Genomic DNA, 25,417 nt, shown 5'->3' with positions numbered 1-25,417 from the left:
ATTCCAACTCACAACGACCCAATAGGACGGAGTAGAACTGCCCCATAGGGTTTCCAAGGAGCACCTGGTGGATTTGAACTGCCGACCTCTTGGTTAGCAACCGAGCTCTTAACCACTGCGCCAGCAGGGCTTCTTGGAGAAGTGGGGATTAGCAGTAAAAATGCTGTTCAACAGGAGGGGAAAAGGATGAAACTGAGGTAGCCATTTATGAGCAACTTAGAACTCTCTATAAAAATAAGGACACTAAGGGGTTAGGGTTAAGTGAAGGGCAAAGAAGTTAGTTAGAAGGAAGTGAAGCTAAAACAGTAGCCCGTCCTCTCTGGAAGACCACAAGAGCGATTTGGTATTTAAACATAGCCAGAAAGGAGATAATGACGGAAAGTTTGGTTTTTCCATGAAAATCAAGATTCGAGCCCATGAGAACCAGCCAGTGAGCCTCAACTAAATGAAACTCATTTTATCCTTTTCATTCTTCACTTTCACTTGAATTTTTATTTTCAGAGGTGTTCATGGTCGGTGGAACAAAGTCCACGCCCTTTCCCTTAAGCCAGCTTTAAGTGATCAAAGCTGGCCCTCCACCCGACCCAAATACATTAGCAAATTGCTTGCTCTTTGTATAGACTGTTGTTTCCAAGGCAGTAATTCTTTCTTAAAGCAATTTCAAACCATTAGAACGCTTGCAACTGGTATCGTTTCAGTTCTGGGGTATACCAGGGATAAAGGCACTTTTATCGCATGGAAGTGCACCACCTTTCGACACCGCGGTCACGAGTAACCCATCTGTTCTATTGCCCGCTCTTATAAATACGCCTGAAGTCCTTATTTCCATCTATTTCATTGTGAGAGGCGTTGCCAGGTTTTAGATCTTACACTCTCGCAAAAAAAGCACATCTGCATACAATTCATAATCGATTCTGTTTTCAGAGGAGATGCCTGACAGAATGATGGGAGCATAGAAGACCAGCGAAATGCTTCAAGATTGTTCTTCTAGGGTATATCTGTTGTTGCTGGGTGCCCTCGAGTCGCTTCTGATTCATAGTGACCCCATGGGGCAGAGTAGAACTGCCCGTCAGGGTTTTCTAGGCTGCAGTCTTTACAAAGCAGAATGCCAGATCTTTCTTCCACAGAGCTGCTAGGTGGGTTCGAACCACTAACCTTTGGGTTAGCAGTCAAAATCTTACGGTTGTGCCAGTAGGGCTCCACAGAACATATCTAAAGGACATTTAATTTCTTGCAGGATGGTATCGAATCTTGTCCGTCCTACTTAATCTCACTAGATGTATAAAGTCCTTTACTGGGAAAAACATTTTTAACAACTTTACTTAAATATAACTTACATGCCATAAAAACTCTCATTTTAAGTATATAACGTCATGATTTTTAGTATTTACTGAGTTGTGTGTCCATCACCATCATCCAGTTTTGGAATGATTTCATCACCCCATTAAGATCCTTTGCGCCCTATGGTAAAATTTAAAGGTACCAATAAAGCTCCATTTGGGGTCTTTGGCTTCTCCCTTCATTACCTGTTTCTCTCAACTTCAATTCTATCAGAATTTTGGGGCATCTACTCCTTAGGACAGCCTGTGCACGGAAAAGGGCCTGTCTTTGCTGCCTAGTGCTGCTGTAACAGAAATACCACTCGTGGGCGGCTTTAACAAACACAGGTTTATTCTCTCACAGCTCAGGAGGCTAGAAGTCCAAGTTCAGCTGGTGCTCTAGGGAGAAGCTCTCTCTCTGTGGGCTCTGGGGGAAGGTTGTCTCTTTCCAGCTTCTGTTCCTGGGCTCCTTGACAACCTTCACGTAGCATGTATCGTTTCCTCCATTTGCGCTTTTTTCTCTGTGCTTGGAGCCCTGGTGGTATAGTAGTTAGGAGCTCAGCTGCTAACCAAAAGGTTGGCAGTTCAAGTCCACCAGCCACTCCTTGGAAACCCTATGGGGTAGTTCTACTCTGTCCTATAGGGTCGCTATGACTCTGTCGTATAGGGTTGCTATGAGTTGGAACCAACTCAAGGGCACCTAACAACAACTCTGTGCTTCATCTGTTCGTTTTATGTCTCAAAGGTGATTTGCCTAAAACACACCCTACACTGACAGGGTCTCATTAACGTAAAAAAGAAAGTCCTATTCCCAAAAGGGATTACATCCACAGGTACGGAGGTTTAGGATTTATAATACATATATGGTAGGACAAAATTCAACCCATAACAAGGCCCAAACTGTATCAGCCACATTGAAGTATAGACGATTGCACCCTTTCTGGAAATTTCTATAATCTCAAAGAAAAAAAAAAGGAGTTCCCTTAAACGTTCTCTTCTTCTGGTCACCTTCAGGTTTGTCATTGGCAGTGCCATTCTTTCAGCAGCTCATGACAAAAGAACCTTGGACTTATTCCTAACTCCAGCCATTTCCTAGAAGCCACCAGCGAATCATATCACATTTATCTTTAAAGTGCGTCCAGAATCCACTGCCTTCTGGCTTTATCCAACTCACCATCATTTCACCAGGAATACCACATTGCTGGTTCACAGTCCCATCCTATAAAAACCTAAGTCACTTCATGGAAGTTCTTTCCTCAGCATCTCCCAGTGGCTCCTCCCTCTAACTCAGAGGAAAAGCCACGCTCTTTACAAAACGGCTATGAAAGCCCAAAACATCGCTTCCTCCTTTCTCTCAGGCTTCCTTTCCCACTCCCCTCCTCCCTTCTCCTGCTTAACTCACATCAGCAAACCACTCGACCTGGAGTGGATCCAACTCACGGCAACCCCACGTGTGTCAGGGTAGAACTGTGCTTCACAGCGTTTTCAACGGCTGAGTTTTCAGCAATAGATGGCTAGGCCCTTCTTCCCGGGCACCTCCAGGTGGACTCAAACCGCCAACCTTTCGGTTATCAGCTGAGCATTTTACCCACCTGCACGGCCCAAGGACTCCTCAACCCCCATACTCTTCTGCTATCCTACAAATATGGCGGCTCACTCTTGCCTAGGCCCGTCTGCAGCTACCACTTCCTGCACACGCAATATTCTTCCTTCAGACGGCCACAGGGCAGGCTCCTTCATACCAACATCTCTTCCTCAGCACACCTTCACCGACCACCCTCCTTAACACTGCACCCCTCCCGCACATCTCCTGTCTCCCGGTCTTCGTTTTTGCCCTCATTAGTTATCACTAACAACCTGACTATAGCAGGGTGGTGGTGGTGTTAGGGGCTGCGTTCGTTTTCAATCCATAGCCAAGGCCTTGTGAGAGGATGCAGTCTTTACAGGAGCAGAGCCGCTGGGCGGGTTTGAACTGCGGAGCGCTTAACCATTTCGAGACCAGGGCTCCTATACTTGTTTACTGACTGTCTCTTCCCCCTTTCAATCAGAATGTGTTTATGTGTGTGTTTGGGTATGTGTGCATGTGTGTTTGTGTGTGTATATGTGCATATATACGAGTGTGTATGTGTGTACGTGGCTGTGCATATGTGTGTATGTCCATGTGTTTGTGTTTGTGCACGTGTATGTGTGTGTATGCCTGTGCATGTATGTCTGTCCGTGTATTTGTATGCGTACATATGTCTGTACGTCTTTTCTGCATGTGTATGTCCACGTATGTGTGTATGTGTTTGTGTACATGTATGTGTGTATACCTGTGTATGTGTATGTATGTTTGTATGTCCGTGTATTTCTATGAGTATGTATGTCTTTGTGCATATGTGTGTATGTCCATGTATGTGTGTTTGTGCACATGTATCTGTGCGCCTGTGCATGTGTTTGTATCTCTATATTTGTATGAGTATGTATGTGTGTCTCTTGTGCACATGTATGAGTATGTATGTGCACGTGCATGTTTTTGTGCAATGTATGTCCACACATGGGTATGAGTTTGTGTATGTTTGCATGTGTGTATGCATTTTCTGCATATGTATGTCCACGTATGTGTGTATGTTTTTGTATGCGTGTCATGTCTGTATATGAGTGTCCATGTGTGTTTGTGCATGTGTGTTTTGTGCATGTGTTTGTCCATGTCTGTATATGACTGTGCATGTGTATGTCCATGTATGTGTGTGCATGTATGTCCATGTATGTGTGTGCATGTGTTTTGTGCATGTATGTCCATGTATATGCATGAGTATGTGTTTGTGTGTGTATGTGCACGTATGTCCGTGTACAAGTATGAGTACATGTCTTGGTCATCTAGTGCTGCTATAACAGAAATACCACAGGTGGATGGCTTTAACAAACGGAAGTTTATTCTCCCACAGTCTAGTAGGCTACAAGTCCAAATTCACAGCACCAGCTCCAGGGAAAGTCTTTCTCTCACTGATGGCTCTGGAGGAAGGTCCTTGTCCTCAATCCTCCCCTGGACTAGGAGCTTCTCCACACAGGGACCTGGGGTCCAAAGGACATGCTCCACTCCCAGCACTGCTTTGTTGGGGGTATGAGGTCCCCAACTCTCTGCTTGCTCCCCTTTCCTTTTACCTCTTGAGAGATAAAAGGTGGTGAAGGCCACATCCCAGGGAAACTCCCTTTACATTGGATCAGGGAGGTAACCTGAACAAGGGTGTTAACGTCCCACCCTAATCCTCTTTAATCAGAGGCGGAGATTATGGTTTACAACACATAGGAAAATCACAAAATGGAGGACAACCACACAACACTGTGAATCATGGCGTAACCAAGTTGACACATATTTCGGTTGGATGCGATTCAATCCATGACAGTATGTATGTCTGTTTGTGTGTATGTGTTCCATAAGAGCAGATACTGTCCTCTGCTTCACTGGCCTGACACATACTAGGTGCTCAACAAATATCTGGTGAATACAAGAAGGAGCGAATGTCTTTGGCAACTAAACTCGGGGAATGCAACTCTAATTCTAGACTCTGAAGGTGCTCGGGGTCAACTGGGAAGGACTGGGATGGCATGGCCTTACTGCTTCCCTGGAAACGATGCCACCGAGGCAGCAAGCAGCCACAGCCAGCCCCGGGGGCTTTCAAAGTACCTCTGCTCAGGTTCTGATGATCACACAATTGCAGACTCCTGGGCGCAAAGCCACCTTCCCCGCCTCCACGAGGCAGGATGCACTACAGCTCTTACAGACATTCGGTGTCTGCCTCCGGAGACGAGGGACCACTTCTGTCTGAGGTCGGACTCGTGCTGGGATCACCAGGCCACAGCATGTAGGCAACTGGGCAGATGGTGACACGTTCTGACCACCAGATGTCTGGACTGCATGTGAACCGTGACGCTCCAGGTGAGGATCCTAAAGCCATTAATTGATCCCGGCTTCTCACTCGCTATCAATTATTTATCTCGGTCGTCTTCCTAAAACACGTCAGACCAGTTGGAGATGCAATCTTAAGACAGGTTTGATGGCTTCATCTATAATTTCATTTTTCAGCTTGCTTGGTTAATGTATTTGCCTCCTGGGGGGAGGGGCGGGGGAAGGCACCCTTTTCCTTTTTTAAAAATTGCTGTTTAAAAGAGAAAGTTAAACACCCACACCACGCACTACAATAAAAACCAAACATTAAATTGTTTTGATTGCATGTTTTATACTTACATCATATGATTACATAGACAATGTGGCAGCAATATTACAAAGTGAGAAATGAACAGACTATCTGAGACATACAAGCTTTCCCACTCATGGAACAGAAATTGGAATGTATTGCACCCAGTTAAAACCTTTCAAAAGTGAAAGACAAATGATTAATGATACATCCGTATTGTGCATTACTATCACCCTGCATTTTGTTTACAATAAATTTAAACTGGCTTCCATGAGAGAAGATAACTCCTGACAAGTAAGTGAACAACCTGATTAACTGGTATCCACGAAACTGGATCTTGATGATTAGCCAAGCAGATGATAATTAATTTAGGAGGCGCACAGCCATAAAGACACATTTGGAAAAGAAATATGAAAATACTGTTCCTATCTGGTCGAATTACGTCCTTCAGCTGTCACAGACTAAGCTAACCACTAACGCAACACAGAAATCAGCGGGTTCCACAGAGATTTTTAAAGAACAGGATAGAAACTGAACCAAATTATAGCAACAATAACGTGACTCTGGAGCAGTTTATATTCTGGGCGTCATGAAACAAAACTAAGAGATTCAGCCACACTAAATTTAACGAACGTTGACTACTTTTGGCATGACGACGACTGCTTTAGCTACCTGACGTGCAAGAGCAAGTTTCAGATGAAGTAAAAGAGCTGAACAGAAAATTTCAAAGGGCAGCTCGAGAAGATAAAGTATTATCGTGACATGTGCAAAGACCTGGAGATAGAAAACCAAAAGGGAAGAACAGACTCAGCATTTCTCAAGCTGAAAGAACTGAAGAAAAAATTCAAGACTCAAGTTGCAATACTGAAGGATTCTACAGGGAAAATATTAGACGATGCAGGAAGCATCAAAAGAAGACGGAAGAAATATACAGTCACTTTTTTTTTTTTGTATTACAAAGAACCAGTTGAGGTTCAGCCTTTTCAGGAGGTAACATGATCAGGAACCAACGGTACCGAAGGAAGAAGTTCAAACTGCTCTGACGGCATTGGTAAAAAACAAGGCTCCAGGAACAGACAGAATACCAGCTGAGATGTTTCAACAAACAGATGCAGCACTGGAAGTGCTCACTTGTCTATGCCAAGAAAATTTGGAAGACAGCTACCTGGCCAACTGACTGGAAGAGATCCATATATATGTCAGTTCCCAATAAAGGTGATCCAACCGAATGCAGAAATTATCGAACAATATCATTAACTACCACACGCAAGCAAAATTTTGCTGAAGATCATTTAAAAGCAGCTATTTTTTTTTTTTTTTATAGTAGTATACTGAAAGGGAAATGTCAGAAATTCAAGCCGGATTTAGAAGAGGACATGGAAGCAGGGATATCACTGCTGACGTCAGATGGATCCTGGCTGAAAGCAGAAAATACCAGAAAGATGTTTACCTGTGTTTTATTGACTATGCAAAGGCATTTGCCTGTGTGGATCATAACAAATTATTGATAACATGGTGGAGAATGGAGAATGTGAATTCTAGAACACTTAATTGTGCTCATCAGGAATCCGTATAGGGATCAAGAGGCAGTCGTTAGAACAGAACAAGGGGTTACTGCACGGTTTAAAGTCAAGAAAGGTGTGCGTCAGGGTTGTATCCTTTCACTATAGCTATTCAATCTGTATACTGAGCAAATCATCCGAGAAGCTGGACTATATGAAGAAGAACAGGGCATCGGAATTGGAGGAAGGAAGACTCATTAACAACCTGGGTTATGCAGCTGACACAACCTTGCTTACTGAAAGTGAAGAGGATTTGAAGCACTTACGGATGAAGATCGAAGACCACAGCCTTCAGTATGGATTACATCTTAACATAAAGAAAACAAAAATCCTCACAACTGGACCAATAAGCAACATCGTGATAAACAAAGAAAAGACTGAAGTTGTCAAGGATTTCTTTTTACTTGGATCCACAATCAACACTCACAGAAGCAGCAGTCAAGAAATCAAAAGATACACTGCATTGGGCAATTAGCTGCAAGAGATCTCTTTAAAGTGTTAAAAAGCAAAGATGTCACCTTGAGGACTAAGGTGTGCCTGACCCAAGCCATGGTGTTTTCAATCACCTCATATGCATGTGAAAGTTGAACAATGAATAAGGAAGACTGAAGAAGAACTGATGCCTTTGAATTGTGGTGTTGGTGAAGAATACTCAATACACCATCAACTGCCAAAAGAACGAAGAAATCTGTCTTAGAAGAAGTACAACCAGAATGCTCCTTAGAAGCAAGGATGGAGAGACTGCATCTCACATACTTTGGACAAGTTGTCAGAAGGGATCAGTCCCTAGAGAAGGACATCATATTTGGTAGAGTAGAGAGTCAGCGAAAAAGAGGAGGACCCTCAACGAGATGGATTGACACAGTGGCTGCAACAGTGGGCTCAAGCATAGCAACAATTGTGAGGTTGGCGCAGGACTGGGTTGTTCTGTTCTGCATAGGGTCGCTGAGTTGGAATCAACTCAACAGCACCTAACAACAACTCTGTGTATCCCTTCCATCTTCTTTGATGTTTCCTGTATCATTTAATTTTTTTGCTCATAAAATCATGTTTGGTAAAGTAGAGAGCCAATGAAAATGCAGGAAACCCTTAATGAGACGGATTGTCACAACAGCCTCAACTATGGGCTCAAACACACCAATGATCATGATGCTAACACAGGACCGGGCAGCATCATACGTAAGGTTGCCATGAGTTGGAGGTGACTTGACTGCAACTAACCATAAATTTAACAATTGTATTAAGAAGAGGGACATGGTCTAAAGTAGTTAAAAGGAAACCTTTCTCTCCTAAAATTAAATGACTGGTACTTGAAGCATACTATCTTGAGGAAAGATTCAACAGACGTCTGTCATAGAAAATTCCACTGAAAGTTTAGGAAACCCCATTTCGCTATCTTCTGAGCTGTCTTGAAGATAGGCCCGCTGATACCCTGAACCACAAATTCACAGAGTGACTTCAAACATAGCTGGGCCCTTTGGCTAGAACAGCAAAGGCACCTGTTGGCAAACCACAAACATGGATGTGCTGATGATGAAAGTGCGTCCACGTGTACCCCGTGGAGCCTGAATATCTGTGGCAAGGACGAGCACTGACCTTTCGGGAGGAGGATGTACCTGCTGGGGCTGGGGAAACTGACCTTTGGAGGAGCGCAAGTGCTTGCTGGGGGCAGAAGGGACACTGACCTTTGGAGGAGCGGAAGTGCTTGCTGGGTGCGGTGAAGCCCCGGGTCCCGTGCACGTTGACAGCAGCCACGCGGAACTGGTACCACCTGCTGGGTCTGATGTCCGCCAGTTGAACCCGTTCATCTGTGGTCTGGAGGGAAATGGCACAGAGCACAGAGCAGCCTTTTATTCTGATACGTCAATCGGGTCTGTATAAAAACGTGCGCTAACTCATGGCCAACCCAACTCAGCCTTGACCTCCATCTACCCTTCTGGAGAACTGCATCTAATCCTGCCAACTATGAAGAGTTGTCAGGGGTCAAGGAAGTTCTACAAAGGCAGGACATGCAGGGACAATTTTGATCACCCAATTCCATTCATGGATATTTTCAACTCAGAGGCTTAAAGATCTCTGGAAATCAATATTTTAGGCAAATACTTGGGCAAGTTTTTGTATCTGGTGATTACATGGAAACCCCGGTGGCGTAGTGGTTAAGTGCTATGGCTGCTAAACAAGAGGTCGGCAGTTCAAATCCCCCAGGCGCTCCCCATGGGAACTCTATACGGCAGTTCTGCTCTGTCCTATAGGGTCGCTATGAGTCGGAATCGACTCGACGACAGTGGGTTTTTGGGTTTTGGGTGATCACATACAGCATTCAAGGGTTCTGATTAACAGAGAATATATAACCAAACCAACCAGTCAATCTGGAATCGATTCCGACTCGTGGCGACCCCATGTGTGTCAGAGTAGAGCTGTGCTCCACAGGGTTTTCAGTGGCTGGTTTTTTGCAAGTAGTTCACCATGCTTGTCCATGGACTTAAACCTCAGCCTTTCAGTTAGCAGCTGAAGGTATTGACTGTTTGTGCTACTCAGGGGCTCCAAAAAGGGGAGGGGGGGTGATATTTATATATATATATACACACATATTTGTTAGTATATGTATTTTTATATATATATAAAGTAAGCTAATGATTACGTTATAGACAAAATGAAGTCACTTTTAAATTACACAAAGAACGTGGTTCTATAACTTGCATGTCAGATATAATTTCCAAAATAGATATGGAAAGAAGCCACACACTAAATGAAAGCTGGTAATTTCTAGAGAGTAAATTGCCAGCCATCACTTTTTTTTTCCTTTGAAGAAGTCACATAACATGCACGGACCCAGTTCTTGTCCTGAAGGGAGAGATCTATCCTTTGAGAAAGGCTTGTCCAAAGAAGAAAGCTAGGTAACTGAGGAAGGTCACTGGGCTTTGCTCTCTCTACTGCTACAGTCCCAAGAAATCAGGTAACTTTAATAGTCTTCATACTTTCCTCCTTCATCAACCTAAGGGGAAATACACCTACTTTCAAGAATGTTCTATGCTTTCTTTTCAATGCTAGACCTCCAAACCTTTGCCTTGACTTTCAAGGAGTAAATCTCAGCAGTCCACGGACAGCCTCAGCTATGCCTAGTGCCTTTCGGTGAATCAGCTCCTGAAACAGAACCAAACTGGAAGGCCCCAAACCCTCAGTTTACAATAACTTACTGAGAATGAGTGTCACATTTCTTTCAATATCTAAAAGAAGCTACCCAGTGCTGAGATCAAAGGTAGGACGTGAACACTTCAATGGTGCTGTCTGCCTCATAGAGGAGAATGTGAGGCAAAACCCTCATTGACTTCATTGCTCAGAGCTTTAGCTGGGAATTTCAAAAGCCAAAGTCAGCGTGATATCCACTGGATTAACAGCCTGAGACTGGACGTACATATTGTGGTGTTAATTACAGAAAATAATAACAATTCAAGTTCTTTCCTCTCTCCAAAAAGAGAGGGAGGGAAAAAAAGTCATCTTATTACCAGTCACTTGGAGCCCTGGTGGCGCAGTGGTTAAGAGCTCAGCCGCTAACGCAAAAGTCTGCGGTTCGAATCCACCAGCCACTCCTTGGAAGCTCTACAGGACAGTTCTATTCTGTCCTACGGGGTCACTATGAGTTGGAATCGACTAGACAGCAACAGGTTTAGTTTTTATTTTTGGTTCATCAAGTTTTAGATAATTTTGAATATTCACAAATGAAACTAGCATTGTTGAAGAGCCCACGCCAGGCAAACGACGTTGAATTTTAGGCAGCACCTGTGCAGATTTATGCTTTATGAAAGCTAATTCTTTGTTACCAAATACGTATAGAACACAAATACGTTTTCACGACAATAAATTTATTGGGCCAGGATTTTTCTAATTTAAGAAGTTCCTTTTCCATCTAACTTCTCACTTTCTCATTGCAGGGGTTTGTAAATTATGTTAGTGCCTACTCCTTTGAGACACTCCCATTGAGAAAAGAACTAAATTCTTCCTCTAAACACTTGGACGCTGAAATCTAGTCTATGTTTACTTGTTAAAAATGGGGCTCTAGTCCATGGAGAAAAACAATCTGATTAACTGAAGGTGAGAACTTTTCCCTGTAGACAGAAATGTGCAGGCAGCATTTTGGTTGTTGAAAAATACGAAGGCGTTCCACAGTAAGAATGATTGTTTTTCTCCAGCCACGTATGTTCTTGCACCTGGTAGTCCATTTAACAGCTCTTAAAAAGAAAGAAAATATTTTGCTTTTCTCGTCCAGGAGACAGCAGAGGAGGAAGCACGGCTAAGATAAACCCTGGCAGTGCCGTCATGCAGGTGGCATGTTAGCGCTTAAGCCGACGACGATGAAGAAGAAAGCACTTAGTGAAGATTTATGATGAGCTGCTGGCTCCTTCCCCCTGCGTAGGTTTGTGATATGAATCTTACTCCCTGCTCCTTAGGCCCTTGTGTGTCATAAAGGCTTGAATGTGGAAGAAACAGAAGAGACGCCACTGAGGTGACAGAATATCAAGTTAACTGCTCCTGCCTAGGTTGCACCTCCCTTCCTCAAATCGGTTTTGAGTTTATCTGAAGGAAATGTAATTCTTGGAGAAACATAAATGTAAGCAGGCAGAGTAAAAAGTTATCTCCCTTGTGCATGGGTTTTCAGCAAATTAAGCCAAGAGCCAAGTTTCTAGGTCTACTGGGTTATATCTGTAGAACTCATTCTCTCTTCTCCGGTATGATATTGTTTCCACATGCCATTAAGTTATTTCTGTAGAAAAACTGGAGTCCCTGGTGGCTTAAATGGTTGAACGCTAGACTAATAACCAAAAGATTGGTGGTTTGAACCCACCCAGTGGTACCTTAGAAGAGAGGTCAGATGATCTACTTCCGAAAGGTCACAGCCATGAAAACTCCATGGAGTGCAATTCTACTCTGACACACATGGGGTGCCAGGAGTAGGAGGCAACTCGACGGCCAATGGTTTGATTTGCTTTTTGGTAGTAAAATTCTTGACTGAGGCATAGTAGGCTAATTTTCATGTGAGTACTAGACACTACCTCAAAGGGAAGAAACAAATAGCTGAAGCACTAACCTGAGCCACAGTCTGCCAGTGTGTAGCATCATCTTCACTTGGATGGATTCCGTAATTCCATCGTCTCTGCAACACGTAGATCACAGGCTCGATGGAAATATTGAATTTCGAGGACCACTTAATCTCCAGCTGTCCAGATGACAGTTCTGTGAATCGTAACTCTTTCCTGGGCTTCAGGGGGACGCCTGCAATGGGACCATGTCAATTAAAACAATCTGTTGGTGGCTCTAACAGAGGTGAAAGTCGAAGAGGAAAATCCACAGAAGAGACAAATCTCCTCAGACGATAACTGATACCCTATTTCCTTTCCTAAATGTGGCCTCTCTGTCTCAGGGCTTCACAATTGGAATCTTCTGACACAGAGTTCAGCCCATCACATTTCAAAAGTATTAGCCCCTCTTCTTTAAGCTTTTCCCTTTTTTTTTATTGTGGTAAATATATACGCAAGGAACCCTGGTGGTGCAAAGCGTTTGGCTGCTAACTATGAGGTTGGCAGTTTGAACCCACCCAGCAGCTCCACAGAAGAAAGACCTGGAGATTTGCTCCCATAAAGAATATAGCCTAGGAAACCCTCCGGGGCAATTCTATGGTGTCCTATGGGGCTGTCAGTCATAGCTGGCTCAAGGGCACCCAACAATAATAAATACATACACAACTAAACATTTGCCATTTCAGCCGGTCAGTGACTTTAATTATGTTCACCATGTTCGACCATCATCAAGTTCTGTTCCCAAAATTTTCCATCACCCTTAACAGGGACTCAGTGTGCCCTAGGCACTGAGGGATTTAACCTCATTCCTGATTCTGAAGAACCCACCCACGGCTCTTCAGGAGAAAGACCTGGTGACCTGCTTCCAGAAAGATCACAGCGAAGAAAATCCTATGGGGCAGTTCTATCTACTCTGTGACATGGGGCCACTGTGAGTAGGAATCGAGTCCATGGCATCCAACAACAACAATCTCAACAGCAATCTTTTAGGGGCATCCTTCTAAACAAATAATGTTACCAAGTTCTATCACTGGAGCTTAACATGAAACTCAAACAGGAGATACCCATAAGGAGTTTTGAATAATTTTTTCCATATAACACCCTCCTCTCATGCTACTGACGTATTATAAGGTTATTTTAACAAGGTTTCCAGGTTCGCTCTCCTTTCTGTCCCAGGGAATTCTCCTTTTAAGGAAAAAATTGCAGTGCTAAACTTTCTCATCTGGTCAAACCTTACAAGAAGGATTCTCCAAGCCGGAGTCTTCCGGGATTCCCCAGTCGGCTGCTTGGATGTTCTTGTATAGAGTCATGGTTGAATACGTGAAAATGATGAATTTATAATGTCCGGTTTTGGCATGAGTGAGTGGATTGCTTCAAAAGTCCCTCACAGGTGTCTCATTTTAGAGTAATTAATCATTCTGATTTCTTTCTCCCCCTACAGTGCACATAAGTTGTCTGTGCACTGAAATATTTAAGAGCCATGGTTCAAAACAGTAGCCATTATGGAAATCGGATTTTAGGACAAATCTAGAATACCAACAGAATGTGCAAAACTCGCTGAATTAGGTAGACTCTATAGCACCTCATGGAAACCCTGGTGGCATAGTGGTTAAGTGCTACGGGTGCTGCCTAAAAGGTTGGCGGTTCAAATCCACAAGGCGCTCTTTGGAAACTCTATGGGGCAGTTCTACTCCATCCTATAGGGCTGCTATGAGTCGGAATCGACTCGACGGCAGTGGGCTATAGTACCTCGTGGTTCAACACCATCAACACCAAGAACACCAATCCCCACTGATTGCTGTGATCTTCTGTTGAGAACGAGTATTTGCCTAAAGCATTGAACACCAGTTTGAAAACGTTAGTTCACAATGCCCTATTTCTCTTCCCATTTCCTAGGTTTGAACAGACAAGCAACTGGAAAAAGTACAAATACAAAAATGTAAGTAAGATTTGATGCACAGTAGTAACATGGCTGAATTTCAACTCTTTCTGCATTTTGATCTGAGTTCGTGTTACGTCTTGTTTGGGAAAATTTTAAACAAGGCATCAAACGTTTAGTTAGGAAGATGGAGTTGGATAATTTAAAAATAGTATATTCATATCTAATCAAAAAGTCACTGATTTAAAAAAAAATTATTTTTAAGAGAATGCGTCCACCACACCTACTGTGTTCTCCATTTTGATTTGCTGAGGGGTTACATCTGCACCCTGGCCTCCAGTTTACCATAAATTGGTTGCGCTTGATTGTTACGCTGGCTTTGTGACAAGGGTGAAGGGTTAACTATCTACATTCTGAAACAGGTAATTGAGTCTGAGGAAGATTAAGTAAGTTGCCTGGAGCTATGATCTGATCTCAGGTTTCTCTCTGAATTCTCTGCTCTTCCCACAGACGAGTTTGGAGAAGCTACGTAGAAAGATAGAAAAAAGAGGTGGCGCTGATAGATCTGCAGGTCCCTTGGGCATCTTTATTGTCCTCAGCTTTCCTAGTTGACCTCGTAATTCTCTAAGTCTGTCTTTGGCTGACTCCTGTTCTGCCACCAAGTGAATGCTTTTCAAGTTTGCTTCTTAATCTTTTTTCCTCAGTCCACACCAGGGCCGACCAGTTGCCGCGGAGTCCATTCTGCTTCATGGCGACACGTGTGCGCAGAGTAGAACTGCTCCAAAGCGTACTCAAGGCCATGACTTTCAGAAGCACATTGCTAGGCCTTTCTTCTGAGGTGCCTCTGGGTGGACTCAAACCTCCAACCTTTCAGTTAGTAGCCAAGCAATTAACTATCTGTGCTACCCTGGGACTCCCCTCAGTCCATAAGGGGAACTGCATTTGCTGCTCATTCTCAAATCTACCCCAAGCCCTGTCTGGGCTGAAATCTTCTTTTCCACTTCTCTGCTGAATTTTTCCACACAAGTCCCATCTCAAATTCCTCTCCCCAAAACATGGCACTTCTCTGTGCCATGTTATATACCTAAAGTGATAATTCAGTTTTTTCCAGACACCTAAGGAGTCTTAGAGCTTTTAACTTTTTCTTGCACCTACCAACATCTAATTCTTTTACTACATACAGTATTTTCAGGAATGCTGTAAACATTGTCTCTATGGCAACCACCCTACCCTAGGCCTCATCATCTCTTGTCTGAAACTGCCCAGGAGCCAGCCTTCCAACCCATCTTCAGGAATGACATCTCTTTCTCTAATTCTTTCTTCACAGTATTTTGTGCTTATTTTCCCAAAGTAGACACTAGACTCTTACCTTCTCTAACTCTCCAATAGCATCCCATTTTCTATAGAGCCAGGAGTCCTTGGGCAGTGCACAGGGTTAACTCATTCAGCTGCTAACTGAAAGGCTGGAAGTTCAAGTCCACCCAGAGGCACCTTGGAAGAAAGGCCTGGTAAACTACTTTAAAAAAAAATCAGTCACTGAAAACCCTATGGAGCACAGTTCTACTGTGACACACATGGGGACTCCATGAGTCGGGGTCATCTTGACGACAACTGGTTTTCTCTATAGAGCCAAGGGAAACTTCCCTGCATTTCATTCGAGGCATCTATCTTCAAGATCTGCCCCCATTTTTCTTTTAGTTTATCTCCTGGCACATCTCACATTTTTGTCTTACAAACACTCTTTAACCCTGGCTTTCGTAGAAACACACACCACCAAGTACTTCTTCCGACCCTGACCCATCAATGCCGTTTTTCTCACCCTGAAATGTCTCTCTTTCCCTTTCCTGATGACAGCCTCTTGAATATGTCCAGACTCACACCAAATGCCGCTCCCCTGGGACGGGTTCCTAACACTCCCAGTTGGAAATAAAGACTGCATTCACCTGCCACTCTTCAGCGCACCCTATAACTGTCCAGGCGCGACAGTGGGCTCATTTCAGGAAGGCTGTCTTCCCTACCGAGGTCAAGAAGCAAGTCTCACTCATTCCCACACCTCAGAAGGCCCCAGCACAAAACATGCTGCAATGGCAAACGGTCAGTAAATGTTTGCTGAAGGAATAGGCTAGCCTGCTTTCTCATTCTTCACTCAAGAATACTTCTGGGGAATGGAGACGTTGGAACTTTTACACCAACTGCTGTGACAACGGAAAGACCTTCTCTGCTTAAGTCACTTCAGGAATACCTGGGAGGGAAAAGACTTTTTGCAAGTATTCACTGCTATCTTCTCAGTGGATAGATTCCCTCGAGGGGCTGCAATAAATTATACCAAAACCAAACTCACTGCTGTCAAGTCGATTCCGACTCATGGTGACCCCGTGTGCTGCAGAGTAGAACTGCTCCATGGGGTTTTCTTGAGGGTAGTCTTTATGGGAGCAGATCACCAGGCCTTTGTTCCACAGCGCCGCTAGGTGGATTTTTCCACACAAGTCCCCTCTCAAAAATTTCTCTCCCCAAAATATGGCCTTTCTCTTGAGCCGAGTGAGTAAACGGTTTGTAGTGTCCAAAGACTCCTGGCTCTGTAGAAAATGGGATGCAATTGGAGCGTTAGAGAAGGTGAGAGTCTAGTGTCTACTTCGGGAAAATAAGCACAAAATACTGTGAAGAAGGAATTAGAGAAAGAGATTGTCATTCAGGGAGATGGGTTGGAAGGCTCCTGGGAAGCTTCAGACAAGAGATGATGAGGCCTAGGGTAGGGAGGTTGCCATGGAGACAGTGTTTACGGCATCCCTGAAAATACCATATGCTGCAAAAGTAGATGTTGGTAGATGTGAAAAAAAGTCCAAGGCTCCAAGGCTCCTCACCTAGCCTAGCCTAGTGCCGTCGAGTCAATTCCGACTCATAGCGACCTTATAGGACAGAGCAGAACTGCCCCACAGAGTTTCCAAGGAGCGCCTGGTGGGTTCGAACTGACAACCCTTTGGTTAGCAGCCACAGCACTTAACCACTACGCCACCCACTGCTCCTTAAAAAAAACTGAATCATCATTTAGGTATATACCACAAGAGAAGGGGCATATTTTAGGGAGGGGAATTTGAGATGGGACTTGTGTGGAAAAACTCAGCAAACAGGTGGACAAGGAGGTTTTAGTCCCAGATGGAGATTGGACGTCGACTTGAGAATGAGATGCTCAGCAAATGATCCCACACGTGGAAATAAACGCAATCCTTCAGGTTAGCAGTTGGGGGCACGCTGTTGGAACCACCAGGCTGCCAAAAGCCATACAGATCTCTTTCCATCTTGTTTACTTTACGTTGCACCCAAATAGTCCTTTTGAAAACAGCAAAATCCAAATAATAAAAGAAGAAATATACACTTTTATAAGATAGAACAGTTTTTTTGTATTGACAATAGAAAATTTCCTTTTTTTTTTTAAGGCCAATTTCTTGTCTGATGGAATTTGCAAAGTTAAGTCTTGATCATTTTAATCTACAAGTAGCATTCCGTCCCCCACCCCCCCGCCCCAGAAAAATGCTACCAAAATTTGGTGGTGGTTGTTCATTGCCTCGGAGTCAGCTCCAACTCATGGCATTCCCATGTGTGCAGAGTAGAACTGCTCCATAGGGTTTTCAAGGCTGTGACCTTTCAGGAGCTGATCACCAGGCCCGTCTTCAGAGGTGCCCCTCGGGGCGGGGGCGTTGAACTGCCTTTAGCTAGTAGTCGAGTGCTTAACCATCTGCATCACCTGGGGACTCCCAAATTTGTCTGGAGGGATGAAAAGCCAGTCTCGACAAGATGATTATATCTCGTATTCAAGACGGCAGGTGGGTGCTAGAGAAACAGTTTTATGGAGGGGGATGTGCGGATATTGGAAAAGAGGGTGGCCTTTGAGAACATTCCAACATTCATTTCATCTCGTTGCACATGGCCAAGAGAAGCTGACCTGTGAGTTCTGTAAACTCAGAGAGCAGCTTCTGAGTCTTCTGGGCCACCTTTCTCCTGGGCTCCTCAATGTACATCAACACTGGCCAGTGAAGTAAACTGTACTCATCAGAAGCAGACCCGACTATCTGAATCCCCGCGCTAAAAGGCTTTAATCTTGAATATCATTCAACTACCAGCACCCTTAATTGAACATAATGAGCATCGGGGTGATGTCAGTTCAAATTTCTTCATTTAGAAGTCTCTTTAATTACGATGTACCGTAATCCTGCCATTTGCAAGTTAAGAAATGGTCCATCTGCTTTGCATTAGGGTCAGTTGGCTTCCCTTGATTGGGAGTAATTCCCGGGCTCGGCTGTAATTGTGCGCAGATGGGCTCAGCCCCCCAGCTCTCCGGCCCCCACCGCCCCAGCTCGCGGTCCTTCCAGCTGACCAGTGACCCAGTCGCATAACCAGATGTGCGGACTAGGTCTCTCCTCATCGTAGTATGTAAATGATCAGAATTGTTCTTTTTTAAAATTATTTTTGAACAAATTAGTCTTCTGAAATCTAAACTGGTCTGTGGAAAAATTCAAAACTGCTATGGTGTGGGTACCCCACAGAATGTGACAATATCAGTGCATTTTTTTTTTTTTCCTTTGCAGTTTAACAAAACAAGCCTTCTGGTGAAATCAAAGCAATCACCAGGCAATGCCGTAAAAACTGTAGGCAATAAATTCACAGGAAAATCAATGACGACAGACAGTCGGCAGTTGCGTGTGCATCTTCTGGCCTGATGATCCCTGTAAAAACGTTTCGGCCGTGAGTCTGACAGTTCAGGAGTTGTGCTGTTCCACGATGAAATAATTAATCTTTACTTAATGTCTCTCATAAAGGCAGTCAGTTCTTGAGGAACTTGTATTTGCATAAAGTGAAGACATTGAACCACTGTATTTGAAACGTTAAACATTCATTTGTGAGAAATTGTGTTAGTCCCTCTACAAAGCACTGGAGTTTCAATAGTTCATATACTGAGATACCGGTGGAAAAATTAAATCAACTCCATCATCAGAACTTTTGGAAAAGAAACACATCAGTAACATGGTTAAATTCTTGGTTTGTCCATGGTAAAAGGGAAAATACAGACAAATGAAAGCCACAAATTAGTCTGAATCTTTACCTTTGGGGAAAAAGAATTAACTTTTCTTTTTCCCTACTCAAATCGTCTGCCACCACTGGGAGTTAGGAGAAACAGGGTGTTTGGTCAGTAAAGTCTTCTGAGGGAAGATGGTATAACCAAGCTGTGAAATGAACTTCAAGTAGGGTAGGAAGAGAATCAAAGGGAAAATATGGAATCATGAATGGCTTTTTAAGCATCTCACAACTATATTAATGTTTGCATTTACTAGAATTAGCAACCAAAACCACCTTAGATACCACCTGCAACCTCAGTTTCAGCATCTGTGAACTGGGAGCAAGGGCTACTTAATCCCAACAGACTTTGGACTTCACTCTTCCTTAGGACTGTCATTGTTAGCTACCCTCAAGTGGGCCCTTGACCCATGGTGACCCCATGGACAATGGGATCGGACCATTGTGATCCAGAGGATTTTCACCAGCTGCTTTTTGGAACTAGATTGCCAGGCCTTTCTTCCTAGTCTGTGTCAGTCTGGAAGCTCCACTGAAACCTGTTCAGCATGACAGCCTCCGCTGACAGACGGGTGGTGGCTGTATATGAGGTACACTGGCCGGGAATCAAACCCGGGTCTCCAGTATGGAACGTGAGAATTCTCCCACTGAACCATCAACATCCCTGTTCATAAGTACTGACCCACTGACCCACTGCCATCCATTCCAACTCACAGAGACCCTATAGGACGAGAATTGCCCCATAGGGTTTCCAAGGAGCACCCGGTAGATTCAAACTGCCAACCTTTTGGTTAGCAGCGGTAGCACTTAACCACTATGCCACCAGGGCTTCTCATAAGGACTAGGATTACACAAATCTGGCAGACATGAAAAGAAAAAGGCAAGTTTATTTTTCACCAGTTTGTTCTGGGGAACATGGGGGTAATTTGGAGGTGAGAACAACGGCAGCTGGTACCCCAAGGTTTGCCAAGATTGATTTTCAAGTTGTCTGGGCATATGTTTTGCTTCTCATAAATCCAACTGCTGGGTCAGAAAGGATTGCCTTCCCAGAGAGCTTTGGGCCACCGGCGCCCTCTCCTCTCTCAAGAGTAGGTAAACAGCTTGACTCCTGGTTAGAAACACCAGTGGCCACATTTGAGTGCCTAATTACCTAGGGTTTCCATTGAAAGGCGGCAAGAAGCTCTATTTGCCCTCCTCTTTTTTACACTTGGGGCCTCCAGGTGGTGCAAATGGTTAACATGTTCGGCTGCTGACGGAAAAGCTGGAGGTTGGAGTCCAGCTAGAGGTGCCTCAGAAGAAAGGCCTGGTTATCTACTTCTGAAAAATCAGCCACTGAAAACCCTAGGAAGCACAGGTCTCCCCTGACGCACGTGGGTTGCCACGAGTTGAAGCTGCCTAGATGGCAACTAGTTTAAGTGGTTCGTTACACATGCTAACTTGTTTACTGGCATTCTCAAACGTTCCCGAACACCGGGCCCAGTCTCCTTGATGGGCTACTGAGAAAGCAAGGGGGAGAAATGCCTACGTGGATAGAGAGAGAGAGCCCTAGGGGTACAGTTATTAAGAACTAGGGCTGCTTTCCAAAAGGCTGGCAGTTCGAATCTACCAGCTGCTCCTTGGAAACCCTATGGGGCAGTTCTACTTGGTCCTATAGGGTTGTTATGACTCAGAATCGATTCTATGGCAACGAATACACACACACACACACACACACACACACGCACACACATTTTAAACAGTATAATATTATATATGTTCATTATCCAAAAGTCATGGCCAGGTCAACAAGTTAAGAGCTACTCTGAAGTAGAAGAGTGACTTCAGCACTTAAAAAACGAAATTCTACCCTATTTGGCTGAGCGTAGGGTTAAATTGTCAGTGTCTTTTCATAATTAACCATTAATGCTATCTCCTCCTAAAATATTTCCCATATTCTCGGTGAGCCAACCCCATTTGAAATTCATACTGACTCTATAATGCTTTTATATAAATAGCATATTTCAACTTATGTTACCCCTTTAAAGGTTCCTTCTTTTAAAAACACAGCATGTTTTACAAGTGGCTTCCAACGATAGTTCTAAACACATCCCATTTCATGGTGAATGCCGATAGTAAAACAGAGCGCAGTTCACAGTAACACAAGGTCTCCTAATAACAGCCTTTTAAAAAAGACTTAAAAGGTTTTAGATTTTGCAAAACTGACTGAATATCGTTTATAGTAACAGGCGTGAAAACAATAACACTTTAAATCCATTATAGAAAAGTCACTGGGTAAAAAGGGGAAAACAGCAATTATTTTGAATTTGAGACATAATACTTAACGCTAGGTTTCTCAGAATCCTAAGGAAAAAAAAAAAAAAAAAAAACCAGATGACTTGCATAGACTTCAGATGATGGTGTTTCCAAAGGAGAGCTAGAGAAAAATGGGGCAGCTACATGGCTTTCAAGGAGCCCCGGTGGCGCCGTGGTTAAGCCCTCAGCTGCTAACTGAAAAGTCGGCAGCTTGAGCCCACCAGCCTCTCTGTGGGAGAAAGATGTGGCAGTCAGCTTTTGTCAAGATGACAGCCTTGGAAACCCTATGGGGCAGTTCTCTTCTGTCCTACAGGGTGGTTATGAGTTGGAATTGACTCGATGGCAGTGGGTTTGGTTTTTACTTTGCTTTCGAGAGATCTGACCTGGGATGAAGGCAAGGATGAACTTCTGAAAATAGTCAGCCAGCACGTAATTCAAACCTGGTATGGCTGGTGAGTCTTCTTTTACCACATGTAATAAAAAAATCAGTATATCACGGCACTGAGTATATCACTAGTTAGTAATATACATCTGGGGCCTGTGAGTGTGTGTGTATGTGAGTGTGTGTGTATGTGTGTGTGTGTGTGTGTGAGAGAGAGAGAAGGAGAAAATTCTATTAACACCTCTATTTTTAATGAAGAATGACCGCTAGTGCTTGATTGTGTTTTACAATTGAAATTAAACAAAAAATGTAACAAAACATTATGCCAAACCAAAAAACCCATTGCCGTCAAGTCAATTCCGACTCATAGTGACCCCATAGGACAGAGTATAACTGCCCCATAGAGTTTCCAAGGAGCGCCTGGTGGATTTGAACTGCTGACCTTTTGGTTAGCAGCCGTAGTAATTAACCACTATGCCACCAAGGTTTCCCAAATGTTATGCATCTTAGCATAATTTGATAGCATCCAAAACCACACACAACTCAACAAAACTGGTTTGGCATAAAAGAGCTTAATCAGATTTACAGAAAAAGGCAAGTGACGTCTCGCATCAAAGAATTTTTAAACACTCCAGAAACTGCATTTGACCTCCAACTACTGCATCTCCTAAATTGTTGAATGCAATCCTCATCTTTTGGAGGAAGGCTCTTCCCCCACCTGTGAACTCAAGACGTTGTTGTTGCTGTTAGCTGCCCTTCAGTTGATTTCACCTCACGGCGGCCCCACGCGTGTCCGAGTAGAACACCGCTCCGTAGGGTTTTCAAGGCTGGGATGGTTTGGAAGCAGATGGCCAGGCCTGTCTTCTGAGGCACCTCTCGGTGGGTTCCAACTGCCCATCTTTTGGTTAGTAGTTGAGCGCTTAACTGTTTGTACCACCCAGACACTGAACTCAACATCCTAATCAAAATATCCAAAGTCTATACATGACATTTAGGTTCTTAGAGTCTACCAGAAGGAAAACACAACACTGGTACATTTGGTAAGCATTTTAACGTGTGTCCCTGTCCTCTCCCCACCACCCACCCACCCCGACCGCCCCGCCACTCTTTTCCAAGAACTTAAAGCCCGTTTACACCAGTGTACTCAGTGGTGTGCTTAAATGATTCATTCTTACTGGGGAGAAACAAAGTGCCTGAACTGTTGCTGTCCAATTACAAGATGAATTCAAATGGACAATCCAATTTTCTGTGTCTCAGTCTCAGTTATGGCCCATTAATATTTTAGATGCTTGTATGTGACACAAGATAAATATTCTCCAGGCTCTGTATTTCCCGGGGATGTGCGCCCTCCCAGTGCCCAGAAGGACGCCTGTGTAGACGAAGTCCCTTGGAGCCCGCAGCGTGGCGCCTTACCTTTATACAGAGTTTTGGGCACCTGGCAGGTGTGCCCACACCCGTTGGAACAGCATTTCTTCACCCCGGAGCACTCGTTGTCCACTTCGCAGCTTTCCACGCAGGCGGCGGCGAAGCCACTGGCCCTCTCCGGGGCTGGGCAGTCTCCTTGCTTCACTGACAGGATGTACTTGAGGAACTCACAGCTGGTCAAGCATTCATAGTTCTTCTTGGGGAAGAGAGGCTGCAGGAGCAAAGAATACAAACTGTCTCCCATTAAAGACACAGATAGCTGACCTCCACGCATCTGCAAAGCAGCCCACTATGCGCCGACTGTCAAAGTCCCCCTGGAGTATGTCACAAAGTGAACGGATCTGTTCTCTCTTCCCTATAAAAGTAATGCTGATGCTCATCTCACCAAGGAACATGACCCGTGCTTACGCCTCTACATTGCATCAAACACCCAGGTACCATCTACACGCACACACAGTCATGGATGATTCCTTCTCTTTCAGCTCTAAGTCATCAAAGGACTGACCTCAAATATTCACAAAACACGTTGAGTACTTCTGGAGAGAGAAAGAGCAAAATTGGGCAGCTACATTGCTTTGGAGAGATCTCACTTGCTATGAAGGTATAATGGATTGACTAATCTCCCCTCTACCCAACATAAAAAAAAAAAAAAGTAAATCCTAACCCCCATACCTGTGGTAATTCCATATGGGAACAGGTTTTCTTTGTTATGTTAATGTGGCAAGATTAGTGTAGGGTGTGTCTTGAGTCAATCTCTTTTGTGACATAAAAGGAGCAGATTAAGCAAACAGAGATGGGGGAAGGTAGCTGCCAAGACACATGGAGATAACCAAGGCACCAAGAAACTGAAGCTGAGAAGACACAAGGATTTCCCCTCAGAGCCCACAGAGAGATAGGGGCTTCCTCTGGAGCCAGCACCCTCAATTCAGACTTCTATGCTCCTAAACTGTGAGAGAATAAATTTCTATTTGCTAAAGCCACCCACTTGTGGTATTTCTGTCACTAGATAACAGCACTAGGTAACTAAAACAGAAGATAAGGATGAACTTCTAAAAATAGCTGGCCAGCACGCAATTCAAAACCGGTATTACTGGTAGTCTTTCACTCATGTATATATTTTTTAATTTTAGTATTTAAAAATAATATAAATGTGGTGTGTATGTGTGTGTGTGTGTATAGAAGAGAGGCGAATCTATTACTCCGTCTACTTTTAATGAAGAATGACTGCTAAGAATCCTAGTGACTGATTCTATTTTACTCTTGAAATAGGTGGGTGGGTGGGTGGATGCAGGGATGGAGGGATGGAGGGATGCACAGATAGATGGATAAACATAAATGGGTAATCTATATATGTTGTTGTTAGGTGCCGTCAAGTCGGTTCCGACTCATAGCAACCCTATGCACAACAGAACGAAACATTGCCCGGTCCTGCGCCATCCTTACAATCGTTGCTATGATTGAGCTCATAGTTGCAGCCACTGCATCAATCCACCTCGTCGAGGGTCTTCCTCTTTTCCGCTGACCCTGTACTCTGCCAAGCATGATGTCCTTCTCCAGCAACTGATCCCTCCTGACAACATGTCCAAAGTATGTAAGACGCAGTCTCGCCATCCTTGCCTCTAAGGAGCATTCTGGCTGCACTTCTTCCAGGACAGATTTGTTTGTTCTTTTGGCAGTCCGTGGTATATTCAATATTCTTCGTCAACACCACAATTCAAAGGCATCAATTCTTCTTCAGCCTTCCTTATTCATTGTCCATCTTTCACATGCATATGATGCGATTGAAAACACCATGGCTTGGGTCAGGCGCACCTTAGTCTTCAGGTGACGTCTTTGCTTTTCAAAACTTTAAAGAGGTCCTTTGCAGCAGATTTGTCCAATGCAATGCATCCTTTGATTTCTTGACTGCTGCTTCCATGGCTGTTGATTGTGGATCCAAGTAAAATGAAACCCTTGACAACTTCAATCTTTTCTCCATTTATCATGATGTTGCTCATTGGTGCAGTTGTGAGGATTTTTGTTTTCTTTATGTTGAGGTATAATCCATACTGAAGGCTGTGGCCTTTAATCTTCATTAGTAAGTGCTTCAAGTCCTCTTCACTTTCAGCAAGCAAGGTTGTATCATCTGCATAAAGCAGGTTGTTAATGAGTCTTCCTCCAATCCTGATGCCCCGTTCTCCTTCATATAGTCCAGCTTCTCCGATTATTTGCTCAGCATACAAATTAAATAAGTATGGT

General features: G+C 43.9%; 1 protein-coding gene across 1 annotated transcript in view; it reads right to left on the bottom strand.

The window, feature by feature from the left end:
• The window catches only part of LOC100661859 (anosmin-1), a 156,276-nt gene that overhangs the window by 50,303 nt on the left and 80,556 nt on the right, over positions 1–25,417 (bottom strand). Inside the window, exons 4-6 of the mRNA XM_010600200.3 lie at positions 23,168–23,390; positions 12,146–12,330; positions 8,745–8,874 (exon numbers count right to left, since the gene is read on the bottom strand). Of these exons, the coding sequence (XP_010598502.2) occupies positions 8,745–8,874; positions 12,146–12,330; positions 23,168–23,390 (538 nt within the window). The remainder of the gene's footprint in view (positions 1–8,744; positions 8,875–12,145; positions 12,331–23,167; positions 23,391–25,417) is intronic.

This window comes from Loxodonta africana, chromosome Y (genome assembly GCF_030014295.1).
Source record: "Loxodonta africana isolate mLoxAfr1 chromosome Y, mLoxAfr1.hap2, whole genome shotgun sequence".
In the NCBI taxonomy this organism is placed as follows: domain Eukaryota; kingdom Metazoa; phylum Chordata; class Mammalia; order Proboscidea; family Elephantidae; genus Loxodonta; species Loxodonta africana.
The sequence above is the reverse complement of the archived record's forward strand: the minus strand, read 5'-3'. Positions and strand labels throughout refer to the sequence as shown.